We start from the raw sequence: 13,963 nt of genomic DNA on the forward strand, positions 1-13,963 counted from the left end.
ACTTCTTTACTCATTCCTCTCCTACAATTCCACTAACAAAGCTCCAAGTTAAGCTTGAAACAATGAGCAATGTATAGATGACGAGAGAAGGCAAATGCAATGCAAAAACATACCTTGAATTTCCTGGCAACATCAAAGATGTGGTCTCAACGGTGACTCACGTGTCGTGGGGATCTTGAAGGAATGCCGATGGAGCCTCCACTCCAAGCTACTCCTTGTGAGAGCAATGCAAAGCATGAGCTGTCCGCATGTGTCACTCAAGCAACTCCCCCGGATTATTGCAACATGTTTTCATGAGAGAAAGAGGGAAGGGGGAGAAGGAAGAAGAGAGAGGAGAAGGGAGGGAGAAGAAAAGATGAGAGTGAAGGGGAATGGAGTGGCAAACATAAAGGCACTACAAGGGAAACAAGAGCACACCCAAAGAAACTCTTAAAAGAGAAGAGGGAGCTTGTATTCCAAACTTGTGCATACAACAATGAAGACCAAAGTCAACCATTTGGCCTTTTATACAAGTCACCTTTTAAAGGGAGGGCTAACCCTTTTCCTTTTTGCACTCTCCCTCTCTTTACATTCACAAGGCTCTTGGGCCCATATGGTACCAAGGCATCTTCTCTATCCTTATCGTTCCTCTTTCTATTGCAGCTCTTGTAGTTATGCTTCTCCGTGTGTCAAAAATACCACTTTTGTTAACCATATAATAGCGCTTGGGACAATCCTAGAATTACGAGGTGCTCCTACCAAGGCTTTTGGGACAATCTTGGCATTAGGAGGTGCTCTTGCCTGAGTACCAAATAGCGCTTGTGTCAAAATCCATCAACAAAAAAATCATTCCACACAATATCGGTTAAATGTAGCTCTCATCCTAAGGGGGGACTGTGAGAGGGATTCTTTGATAGATCAAAATTTTTGGACAATTAATAACATGAGGGCAAAGGACAAAAGGTCTTTTAATATAGGAATCCATGAAGATCGATTGTATGCTCGGTCACTCTTCATCGCCTATGTAAGAAGTGTAGATCTAAATCTATTAAGTAAAGAAGATCCTTCCAAGTCTTTCTCCTAGTAAGGATTACTTTGATGAAAAACCTATCATCTAAACTATGCATTGGATGTCAATTCTAATAATGTTAAGGCCTCCCTTATCTTTAGTGTATGATGATAGTACTCTAGGCCGCCCTAGCTCTTGTGTCATGTTTGTCATCTAATTTAAACAAAAGGTAATCTCATACTAGTATCTTGAGCCAATGACCAATAGCAGGTGATAGACCATGTAGAAGCTAATAAATCCTAATCTACACAAGATCTCCAAAGGCTAATTCTCGAAGGTACTAGAGATCCAATATAGTAGATTCCTCTTCACACACACACACGCGCGCGCACACTTTTTTTTTGTGAAAAGATTTTGCTTTTATATGACAGCATCACAATCCCAAAGCAGGATGTGCTCAAGTATATCAAGAGAAGATATCAAGATATAACAAATATACATCATGATCAAAAGTCCATGTTTGCAAGCAATCAAAAAAAGGTTACTGCAAAGAGTGCCTGAAGAAAGAGTATAGGGGGAAAATGGGATCACCAAAGACTCTATGATTTCTATGTTTCCAAAGAGTCCATAGTGCCCAATATTGAACCTATACAAAAAACAAATCAAAACCATGTCTGTGTGGATGAATCCCAAATAACCAGAAAATTTCCAAAAGCAACATTGGAAAATCTGGTATGTAAACGTTGGCGCAACAATCCCAAAAAATCACATGTGAGGGCAATGCCAAAGAAGATGAGGCAATCAAAAAATGATTGCTACACAGAATGTTTGAGAAAAGGAAAAGTTAGGATCACACCAGACTATGATTTCGATCCTACCATACAGTCCAAAATGCCTAGTAACAAACCCAAAAGAAAAATAAATTGAAGCCTTGTCTTCAAGAGTGGATCCCAAAAAGCCAGAATTGTCTGCTAAAGGTAGTAGTAGAAAATCTAGCTCTCAAATACTACTGAAGAAGACCCAAAAAATCTCGGGTGTGAAACAATGCCTAAGGAAATGAGGCACGGATTCCAGTGGAGCCAAACATCTATGACAAATAGCATGAGCAGTGTGTCTACGTGCTAAGAGCTATCCTCATGGAAAAAACCCCAGCATCACCCCCCACAAAAAAACCTTTTGTCAAAGAGTAACTTTGGATCTTTAAAGCTGCCGCAATCTCTTCCTCCACCACTTTATTCGATGATTCATGTGCCAAAGTTGATTTCCCTTATCAAAAACCCAAGGTGGGGCCAAATGAATTTTTGCACAGTGATCAACCTGCTTCTGCACATCACTACCTCTACTTTTGGTTATTGGTAGCCCACCCAAATGGGATTTTCTACTTGGCAGTATTGATGGCAAGATAGTGACTCACATACACACACATTTTAAAGTTGTTTTTTTAATATCTTCTTGAGAGAGTTTTCAAAGGCTTTGGTTTATACTATAAATGTTGAGTGGAAACCAACTCTCTTACAAGGAGAATACTAGTATATTGCTAAAGTATACAGAGTCTTGTAAATAGAGAGGCATGATGCATAAACACAATTCAAACTTAAACCACAAGTATCTAAACAACAAAAGTGTAAAAAAGAAAAGATGGCAAGAAAGGAAACTACTCTTTGGTGCAAAACGGGACAAAAGCACATACATATAGCTGATAGGTCAGTCCTTGAAACATCAAAGCTGAAACAGTCAGTGAAGAGTTCTTGGGACTATTCAAATTTTGGCTATTACTAACTCTGAATCGTTAATATTCTAAATTCCAAATCACCAAATAGGGATGTTAAGATCATGCCTAACACTTAGCACACCTAGTAGGAAGCTTTGAAGAGATGCACCTAAACCTAATATAGGTAAAAGGATTGCATAGCCAAATGTTGAAGCATTAAAGAAAGAAATTTATGGCATCATAGTTCCTATGCAATCGACACAAATGTTTCAGCAAAAACACTTGGTTGGTTCTAATCTGGGTCCTCATTTTCAAGTTCAACTACAATTTCTCTCTAACATTGCAGACACTGTTTGACATAATTTAATACATCTCTAAAAATTGTTGCCACCAAAGGCCAGCCTATATGATTTTCTCGCCCGTAATGTTTTCTAAGGAATGGCCTAGTAATACACCTTGATGGACTTCTGACAATACTACTTGTTTTTCAAAATTAGGGACACATCTCCTAAGTACCTGCTCTGCTTCAGACCACAAACTTTTTCTTGATATTTAGATAAAGATTCTTAAAATAAATCATCATTCTGAAAAAGAAGCATTTAATCATATCACTTGTCTGAGTTCAATGGGCTGAATTTAAATAATGGTGCATCATGTAAGTGATTATATACACCTTCAAGCACTTCTCTTGATTCCAATCTGCGTAAATAATCTGCAATTGCATGTTGTCTTCTTGGGTATGAGTCATTGAGTAATCAAACTCTTATAATAGAAGAATCCATCTGGCTAATGTCCCTAATAGGTACCTCCTCATGAACTTTATGGGATGCTAATTCAACTATAAGGTGACATCTTTTTCTTGCTCTTTCGGGGATGCTTTGGCGCACCCCATAGCCCACCCGTGGAAGATTCTCCTTGTTTCCTCGTATGGCATTGACATCTGCATAGGATAAGTATAGTTCGAGTAATTCAACATTATCCAATCCATACATGCTATAAGAATTCATTCATAGGAATTGTCTCCAAGCCATCAAAATTGTTCGGCATAAACTCCACCAAACTGCTAAAACCCTAAGATGTCACCCTTTCTCTACTAGCACTAGACATATCTCATCGTGATCACCCAAAATGTCTAAGGTGGGGCCTAGTACTCTTCAAAAGTAGCATCAACATCCCAAGGCTAGTAATGGGAGGAGTCTTTCCCATTGTGTTAACATCTTACTCATGCAAGTTGCACAGAAGGTGCTATGGCGCATATGTACAAGAAGTATTGAGGTGGAATGGAGGACAGTATCGTTCAAGTGAAAAAAAAAAATCACGAAGTGCCAAGTCCTATGTGAAACAAAACACATGCTACATATCTACACAAAAATGATGGACTATAGCTCTGCACTCAATGATAAGCCAGTATGAAGGAAAACCACATTTGCCATGAACCGTAAGTAGAACACTTACACAGGCAAGCTAGTAGCTCTAGCCTCTTATCCTCTCCCATGCCACATTGACCAATCCCTTCTCCCATTGGTGGAATGTCCTTCCCAACTCCCACTGGTCATTGTGTTCCACCGCTCGGATCCTTGATGACCTTGGGATTTTGGAGCGGCTAGAAGCCCAGCAATGCTCCAGCTCTTCCATAGCATCATAAAACATCCATAGCCTGGCAGTGCACTTCCATAGCCCTGCAGTGCTCCGGCTCTTCCATAGCATCATAAAACCTCCATGTGCAGCTCTTTGTAAAGAGCTTCCACCATTGAGAATTGGGACAAGTGGATCCCTGGTGGTATCACTTGATAACTCGCGGTGGATCAAGTGCCCTCCAGTGCCAACTCACCTTGGATGTCACCAATCTTGTCATTGTTGTGATCTTTGATGTCACCATCTGCATCCTCGTCACCTCTTGGTCAACATCACCACTGATGTACCATGGGCTGCTTGGTCAGTCAGATGTACCAGAGTTTACCTGGTCACCTCAGAAGTACCATTGTTTGCTGGTGTACCTCGGGTTGCCTCGTCACCCCAGATGTACCGCCATTGCTTGATTACCTCAAATTGTTGCCTGGTCACCTCAGATTGTACCACAGGTTCATATATTATAACACTAGTGTTCCTTCCATTATCAACAATTATGAAGAAAGGAAGATGATGACATTGGACTTTTACTGAAGCAACCAGGTAGAATAGCAGCTTGCAGGGGATTTGAAGAGGCTAAATTACTTGTATGGCGGAGCGTTGTTCTACATTGAAAGAGAATGGCTATTCTTAAACAATATACATTGCTCAGTTTTAAATATGCAAATTATAACTGAGTTTGCTTCAAAGACGGTAGGAGTCAGAGAGGGGCAGAGCTGGCCTATGCACTGATTACAAAACAATTTATTTACTGATGGAAAATTAATGTGATTGAGGCTCTCCCCAGAATATATGGAAATAGCAAAAGAGGAAAGAGAAAGCTAAATTCTGTTTCAAGTATGGATAGGATACAGTGCAAATGGCGTCAAGGCGTTCAAGAATATGTGAATGAATGAACACTAAGATTATCATCCTACTGGAGATTGCACTTTCAGGTAAAGGCCTTCGCCTTCTCACCAAGCACTCGTATTGAGGAGCATTCATAGGTCCCATTGTACTATATATGGAAGACGCATGGGCTAGCAAAACATTCTAAGGATCCATTGATTTGTATTATGCCAGGTCAAGGGCCGTGAGCTGCAAACCTCTCTTGGGGAAAGCTTCCCACAACACACAGTCTATTTTCTTACAGCTAGTCTTTCAACTTGTTACAATTTCTTGGGGAGACCAAAATGAGGTGAATTTGGCAGCCTAAATAGAAAACATGTAAAATGAAATAAATTGCATTCATTAGCTTGTGTTTTAAGCTACTTTATAATGTTAAGGCCTTCAATGACATAGAACAGGATCTACATACAGACTGAATTAATTTCCTTTGGCCATCCTTGAAAGCCATTGCTAGAGTCGCATCCCATGCACATGTATCTGCATCTTCAGAGAAACTGGATTCGCAAAAAAACCAAAGCAAATGAGTCTTTATAAAGCAGAATATATTATATTGCAAAACTTGAAAAGATCACAGATTTCCTACCGAACCATAGTTTACAACAAATATTCGCAAGGATCCATTTCTACCTGGATGATTGTTCAATAGAATCTAGCATAGGGGTCAAGATTGATAAAAGGGTTTCATGTGCTTTGATCTCATTCTCAGCACCTACCTGCACAAATTAAGGAAACACAAAATTGTAGCAAATAAGTTTACGATCGCAATTTGGATAATTTTGATTTAATCTTTTGACTCACCACAGCATGCCTTCGGAGAAAGCACAAGTCTTCAGCTTCATCGTCCTCCAGAAGAGCAATCCGGATTGTCGCTAACAGACGACTTGGCAATCCAAACGGGCTCAGCTGAGTCATTGAGAACCAGCTTCCTCGTATCATGTGCGAGAACCCCAGATTTGACTTCTCAACCAGTGCATACCGCAGTGGAGCATCCGATAGATCGATATCTATTGAGAAAAGAGAAAAGGAAAAAGAAATGGAATGAAGAATCATAAATATCTGCAGTTGTTGCCATGCCAGCTTACAATGGTAGTATTATATAGTACCATCGTCTTTTCCATGTTCAAAACTTCAAAATTAGTAAAGATACACATTGTAACTTCAACCTTGAGGTAAAATGTCAAGAACTGTAGTATTGGCTTATTGAAACAGTTTTGGTAAGGTAAAATCACACATCCGAATGAACTCTGACTTGCATTTTATGGGACATTCCGGAAAAAATAAAGTCTTAGATCAAGTAGGTACACAAGAATTTTTCTAATAAGTAGACAGTGGGCTATTCAGAGAGGACCAGATTTGCAATTGAAAAGGGGGACTTACATTTTCCATGGACTGGAAACTCTGTACTGCATGAACTAAACCTATGTATATGCTTTTTGGTACATGCCTTAATGCCAAAAAATCATTTGTGCCCTGAAAAAGTTCTCTGATTTTCTGCAGCAATGAGAAGAGGGCCACTCGATGCTTTCTTATTTCGTCTTACCATGGGTTAAGAAACCTATGTTTCTGGCTCACTGCTTTGTTTCCTAAAAAGTGCTCTGGGAGTTCTGAAGTAGTGAGAGGAAGAATCATTTGATTTTTTATTAATTGTTCACCAGAAGATAAGAGGGATGACTGTGGGATTGTGGCACCTTTTTGGCTGTCTTGGATAGGATCAGGAACCCCATATGTTGATTTTCGCCTTGACTTGGTCGCATGATTCTCTGCTTTGATGTACTCTGTTTTTCTAAAGGTTCCAGGATTGCTCATGCCAGCCCTCTCAGCAGTCATACTTCCTAATATATTCCAAACTTTCAAAACTCTGAGCGTTAAGGGAACCTCTAAAGTTTTTTATCATACTGTGCTATAAGAGAGGCTGTTAGGCAAAAGGATCCAATCCTGGTGGATGCTGTTCTCCTATCGATCTACTACAACCTGCTTGAAATTTGCCTTCACCTCCCTCACCGTCTTCCTTATCACACCCCTTGTATCTCTTCACTTCTTTTCAGGGAGGTTTTCCAGCATGTGCCTCTATTTTCATCCATTACCCCTGCTTTGTTGAATTATTTCTGGGGCCCTCCTCTGTGGTCCCTTTCTGCTCCCATTCACCCCCCTCTATCCTTTCTGTTTTCCCATTTGCCCTTCTTTTCCTTCTCTATGCCTCCCTCTCATCACCTTTCATGTTTTCTCCATTCTACTCATTCTCCCCTCTGTCACCCCTTTGCCCCTGTCATTTTCTGTCTGTCAGAGACAATCTGTACCTGTCAGAAAACAACAGAAAAATCAGAAAAAATCACAGAAATGCTGAGTTGAAAGAATGCATGCCTTTGCACAGAAAAAGGAGAAAACATATGCATCTTGAGTGCTTTCTACAGTAGCCAGGAAAGGGGCAATGCAATTTTGGGGATTCTTGCATTGAGCTGACAGCCCGTCACTGGCACAAGTTGTGAATGCAATATACCTCTTGTTGAGGTATTTCCTCGACTCCTGTCTGTCCTAGCCTATCTCCTCCACTCCCGCATGCAATGGGAAAGGAGGGAAGAGGAAGAGATTCTGAGAAGGAAAAAGACAAACCTCAACAGGTGCAGGCGAAGCTTGAGGATGTCAACAGACGCCTCAACCGGAGTGGGCTTGGAGGGGGCTTGGAGGGGAGCCGAGCGATCCATAAAGGGTCTTCATCATCATCATCATCATCATCAGCCACCACAGCCATATCTGCTCCCACAGGAGTTGTCCCACCGACATCTACACCTCCGCCTAGAGGGCCTGCTTCAACCCTCCCACTGAAGTCAACTTCGACCTCGACTACCCCAATCAAATCCACTCCTTCGACACCCCTTCCCATGACAGTCGTCGTTTTTTTGGGGTCCTCCTCACCCGCTGCTCTAGAGACCCCAGCCGCTCCACCACCCATGTCACCCCCACAAGAGGTGAAGCAGGCAAGGCCACTGTTCTCGACTTTCCCATCCCCTCTCCCGCTCAGCCAGCCACCTCTCCCTCATACCACTCGGATTGCTTTGCCATTGACTCAGCCCCCTACCTCCTATCCGATTGGGACCATTGAGACCCCTGTATCTATACCTCAGGTATCCGCCATCTTTGCTCTGATGGCACGACCACCACCCACTATCTTGCCACACACCCCTACCTTTGTACCTCAGCCCTTTCAGTTTCAGCTAGGACAGGGTCTCATCGACCCACCGGACAAATGAGAGACTTTACTCACGGAGGTACATAGTATATGGGCCAGGAGGTGGAGTTGACAGGTTCACTCAGGACTTGGCTAAAGTGGTTCAAGAGCAGGCTCGTCATATCCAAGAGCAGGCCAATATCATCTAGGTGCTGAGGCAGGACATAGTTCAGCTCAGGAAGGAGTTCTCCTCTACTCGTACAGTTACAAGGAGTACACCGGTAGTAGAGGCCCAGATTGCAAGCATGCAATTTGTGATCGAGGAGACTTCCAGATGGGTCAACGTAGCCAAACGGGAACCCGCAAGGGCCACTGTTTTGGCTACCCTCGTGGAGCAACAACAGAGAGTCAATAAGGCTCTCAACATCAGAGTCCGTGGGATCCCACGCACTGAAGCTACGCCAATGATGTTAGATGCAACGGCTTTCGTGGCCACTACTTTGGGTGTAGCTGAGCACAGGATCAAGAGGGTGTGGAGGGTGGGGAGAGATCCCCACCGAGAGCAGCCCTTGATCATATGGTTCCATGACGCTCACGCCCGACTTTCGATTTTAAGACACAGGTCAGTACTACGAGATCAGTCAGGGATCTCCATGGATGAGGATGATTGGACATGTGATGTCCAAGATCTATGCATCCATGCTTGATTCCGAGATTAGCCGATTTGTGGAGTGTCGAGGACTTAGAGCAGCAGGACAGGCTAGTGTTTGACGTGATCATGGCACTATGGATCATATTCTCATGCTCACGGGTGTCATCGAAGAGGCGAGGGCAAGAAAACAAAGGGTCTATTGTTGCTTTGTGCAAGGCATTTGACACAGTCCCGAGAACCCACCTCATATGTCGCCTATAGGATTTGGAGTATGACCAAGAGATCATTTGGGCTGTCATGGCACTTTACCAGCGAGTTGCAGATAGAGCCCGGGCAGGGGCTGGGTGGACAGATGAGATCACGAGTACTATTGGGGTCAAACAGGGGTGTCCATTATCACCCACTACGTTTGGCCTTTACATAGATGAGCTCGAGACAATGATGCAGGCACAGGGGGGGGCTGGTTGCTCCCTCGCTGGCACATTGATCCGGATATTGCTTTATGCAGACGATGTGGCTCTTCTGTCTTCCTCTGCAGAGGGACTTTAGAGACACCTTGACGCACTTCAGTATTTTCGTGACTCCCATGATTTGAAGGTCAACCTGGGTAAAACCAAGGTTATTATCTTCAATACATCTCGAGCCGTCATGTGCCAGGAGCAGTTCACGTTTGATGGGTCTCTTGTTAAGATAGTTTCATCATATACATATCTGGAGGTTGTCTTCTCCAAGATGACTCTTACGAGTGCAAAGGAGAGACCAAGAGCCCCCACCATCCGAGTCCACAAGTCTCTGGTCACTCAACTAAGAGGCAACAAGGGATAGGACACCTCCGGGACCCAAAGAACACAACACGATAGACTCGCAACCCTTGCATGAGGGCTGAAGGCATATCCTCTTTACTATTTGACTTGGGGAGACCAAGCAACTAGAGTAATGGTAGCACTAGTCAAGACTCAAAGAACAAGCTAACTCCCAGAGGCTACAAAGGAGGAAAGGGGTCCAAATAAACTAATCAGGCCGAGCAACTATAACGCTCTACTACTGATTTCTTTCCTCAACGGTACCAGCCCTCACCGGATCTAGAGCCAATGTCATCCAAGATCATCTCTTCTATCCTTAGTTGACCGATGGAGTTGGTCCCATAGACAACATATATAGGTTCCATAAATTAGATGGTCAGCTAATAGGACGGCCCACCGACGGGAATGTTCCCTTCTTCCCTTTGCATCTATGTACTCTCCTGAAGCCATAGCGTAGTGTATTTCTCTATTGATATTGTAGTCTAATACATCAGCCTTTTGATGTGCATGAACACTTTAACTGCCCCTCCCCTTAGCCTTTATTGTATTTGGTTTTTTGAGTTTCATAGACCATTCGGTATTTAAAAGCCTCTATGTGTGTGTGTGTGTGTGTGTGTGTGTGTGTGGATTGGCAGTTTGATTGTGAGACTCCAAGGTACTCTTCATTTTCATTTGTGGATCTTTCTGCCAAGAAGTCCACGGCTTTAGATTCAGGACCATCGGCATCACTTTTGACATTTGAATAAGTCTCTTTCTTGGTGGAGAACTTCTCTTTGACGCATCTGAAGCAATACGCTACCTCTCAAGCAAAGAGTCTTCCTATGGCGTTGTTGTTAGAAATGACCCAACAGAGGGTACGCACAACGGAAGACTGATAGTAATGCCCAGGAGCTCACACAGTGTGGTGTGGGGTGTGGAATCACAAACTTCTTAACTTAATGTGCATAGAATAGATGTGCATACTCATAAATAGACAATAAACCAGCCAGATAAAAAATAATATATTTCCGTCCAAAGCTATGGACACAATACAAAAGAGAGAGATCCAGAGTCCCACCAATGGTGTGGTCCTCTTATCTTACCACAAGGTCCTTCTCCTATCTGCTGGCTATCTCTAGACTCGAGCCCGCGTGCTCCACCTCGAGCCCACGTGCTCCACCCGCTTGCTGTCTTTGCACCAGCCTAGGTGGGCAGCACTCTGAGCTAGGTCTGCAGCTCTACAGCCCACTTGAATCCTCCTGGATAGAAGCCCACAGGTGCCTATTCTGCAGCTCCTTCTGCTCCCTGAACTGCTGCTGCAAGTGGTAAGTTATGAGGGCACAAAGGCCCTCCTTATATAGGCCCAAGAGCCTGGCCAGCCAACCAACCCAGCAGCCCTAGAAAGAGCTGACTACTGGTCAGTTCAGCCCCCTGCCCCTGGCCCACCAAAACCGACCCCCTTGGGGTCAACCTACTGACCAGGCCGGGGGGTTTGCCAGCCCATTTGCTGGCCTCTGCTCCCCCGCCTTGCCACGTGGCCCTGCGCCACTGTTTGCCTCCATGCGAGGCCTGTTCCAGCCTGCTATGCTGGCCCGCCATGTGCTTCTAGTAGGCGCCTATGAGCCCGGCATGTATCGCCTCCTGCCACGTTACTTTCCAGGCCCCAAAGTGCTCCTGTTCCTGCTGATGTCATTGTGCCTCGTCCAGGGCTTGCTGCAGGTCGAGATCCTGACTGCAACCCTTGCCATCCGGGTCGTCTATTACGTGACTGCATCCCGCCATGAAGGCGCCTTGAGCTGCCTCTGCCAGGCCCTTCACTGGCACCTAGGTGCCATGCTTTTGTGCTTAGGTTCACCCCCCCCATGCTCTCCTCATATGGGGGCTTACAGATGGGGAGGTGACCATTCCAACACCCCCTCTCACCGACACATCCAGGCCCAATGTCAACACGTCTATGAAGATGCTCCAGTAACTCCCTGGTCGTAGTCCTCTAGAACTTTTCGATGTCGAAATCTTTTCCTAACTTTTCATCCAGTGGCTCCTGCTCCACCAGGTCTGGTTCCACTTCCGCACAGCATCCTGGTACACAGGTCCATCTTTGGTAGCACCTCCTGGCACCATCATCTTCCGTCACATTCCTGCCTTCGAACTCGAGCAATCCAACCGTCACAATCTTCCAGTTGTCCCCCTCATAATGAGTGAACAACCTGGAGTCTTCTAGGCACCATGCCCTTAGGGTCTATTTCAACCCGTCCTTCCTTTAGGCAAGGTCTGTAACCAATGAATATTTCCAGATAACCTGGACCATGAACTCTCGCTGAGTTCTCAAGTAGGTACTCTTCTGGCTTCAGTACTCTTTGTCCATCACCTTCTAGCAATCTGCATCCTAGATTTGAAGAAGCACCAATACTTCCCCTTCTTCCTTTGAAGAAGGCCAATTCCTTCCAATCTCGTATCACCTGAGACAAATGAAGAGCAGAGTCTCTCCACAGCATGCTATAAAGGCTCAAATGCAAAATATCAAGCACATACCAGACTGTTGTACTGCCTGTGTATTTGCCTTGAAAGCAAACCCTATACCTCATCAAGGCACCTACCAAGAGCTTGTGTAATCCTGTACTGTCCCCTTTTGAAGTACACCATCCATCTGACCATGAGACCCCAGGGCCTTCCATGGAATCCAAACTCATGTTAGTGTCAATAGCGACAAACCTGGAAGGTACCAAGTGCTCCATGCTGTCCTTCACCTTCACAAAGGCATCGGACTCCTTGTCGACCCACATCTCTATGTCAGACATCCTCACTGTGATTTCTGGATCAACATATCTAACACGGTAACACTCGGTGATGTCACCAGAAACAACTCTTTGATTACCACATTTGCTTTGGCCTCTCCCTCTGAATTTGAGTCGGACTCCTTTTTGTTTTTTTGATCTGCCTTTTTCTTTTTGCAATCCTTTGCAAAATGTCCTCGCATATCACACTAAAAGCACGTCTTCTTCTGCTTCCTCTTAGAAGTCTCCTCGTCTTCAGAGTCGTCTTTCTTGGACTTGCCACCGCTAGGCTTGCCCTTTCCTTTGCTAGCGTAATCCTTCACCAACATCGCCTTGTCATCTTTATCCTCGTTGTAGAGCTTCTCCCGAGCTTCCTCCTGTAGCAGTAATGGGCCCCACTCCTTAAATGTTAGAGGTTTTGTCCTCTGTCCTGCTATCACAGTCGTAACAAAGCTCTTGAAACTCCGAGGTAGTCTCCTCAGTACCATCAAGGCCAAATGGCATGAGTCTGTCTTCTGACCAACTGCTGCCAGCTGATCCCTCACCACCTTGACCTTCGTAAAGTGGCTATGTACCGTATCTCCTTCTTCCATATCAAGATTGTAGAGTTGATGCTGAAGAAGCAAAATCCGGGAGGTGTTGTCCGTCTCTTACAGATCCTTTAGAGTGGCCCACGCCTCTACTGACGTCTTGGCCATCTGGATATGTGGAAGAATAGAATCCGCCGTAGTCCCTATGATTAAAGCTAGGGCATGGGCATCTCTGTCTTCCCAAGCTTCGAGCTCCTTTGTATCTACTGCCATGACTATCTCCCCTTGCCTATCCACCATGTCCTCCAGCTTCACCTCCACTCCTGTGGTCAGCTTCCACAACTTCCGAGCCACAAAATGACTCCGGATCTTCACTTTCCAGATCGGGTAGTTGGTCCCGTCCAGTTTCCCAAACTCTCCAAAGTTAGCGATAGCGAATGAGAGAAAATTGGGGGAGGAGGAAGGGAGAGCAGGGGCTGAAGAGGCTGTAGAGGTCGACATCTCTGCTGTTTATACCACACAGAATAGTCAACCAAACTCAATTTCAGTAGACCAGAACTCTGAATGCACCTGACTGGAGTCACCCTCCTTCTCGCAAGGGCACAATCCTCCAGTCGTGGAAGTTGATTCCCAAGAGCTTCTGAATCAAGGTCGTCCTTCAGCAAGGTCCCTGCCTTCAGGCTCCCACACCTGTGAGCCTCCTACTTGGGCTCTGATACCATGTTAGAAATGACCCGACAGAGGGTACGCACAGCGGAAGATTGATAGTAATGCCCAGGAGCTCGTGGTGTGGGGTGTGGAATCACAAACTTCTTAACTTAATGTGCATAGAATAGATGTGCA

At 44.6% G+C, this 13,963-nt stretch overlaps 1 protein-coding gene across 2 annotated transcripts in view; it reads right to left on the bottom strand.

Moving 5' to 3' along the window:
- Positions 1-5,266: 5,266 nt before the first annotated feature.
- The window catches only part of LOC147880053 (uncharacterized), an 85,422-nt gene continuing 76,725 nt past the window's right edge, over positions 5,267-13,963 (bottom strand). For both annotated transcript variants that reach the window (XM_087372023.1, XM_087372022.1), the window contains 3 exons: positions 6,015-6,220; positions 5,844-5,929; positions 5,267-5,710 (listed from right to left, as the gene is read on the bottom strand). In XM_087372023.1, the coding sequence (XP_087228149.1) occupies positions 5,581-5,710; positions 5,844-5,929; positions 6,015-6,220 (422 nt within the window). In that variant the 3' untranslated portion in view covers positions 5,267-5,580. The remainder of the gene's footprint in view (positions 5,711-5,843; positions 5,930-6,014; positions 6,221-13,963) is intronic.

Source organism: Dipteris shenzhenensis, chromosome 33 (assembly GCF_047967505.1).
Source record: "Dipteris shenzhenensis isolate YYH24624 ecotype China chromosome 33, Dip_SZ_1.0, whole genome shotgun sequence".
Lineage (NCBI taxonomy): Eukaryota > Viridiplantae > Streptophyta > Polypodiopsida > Gleicheniales > Dipteridaceae > Dipteris > Dipteris shenzhenensis.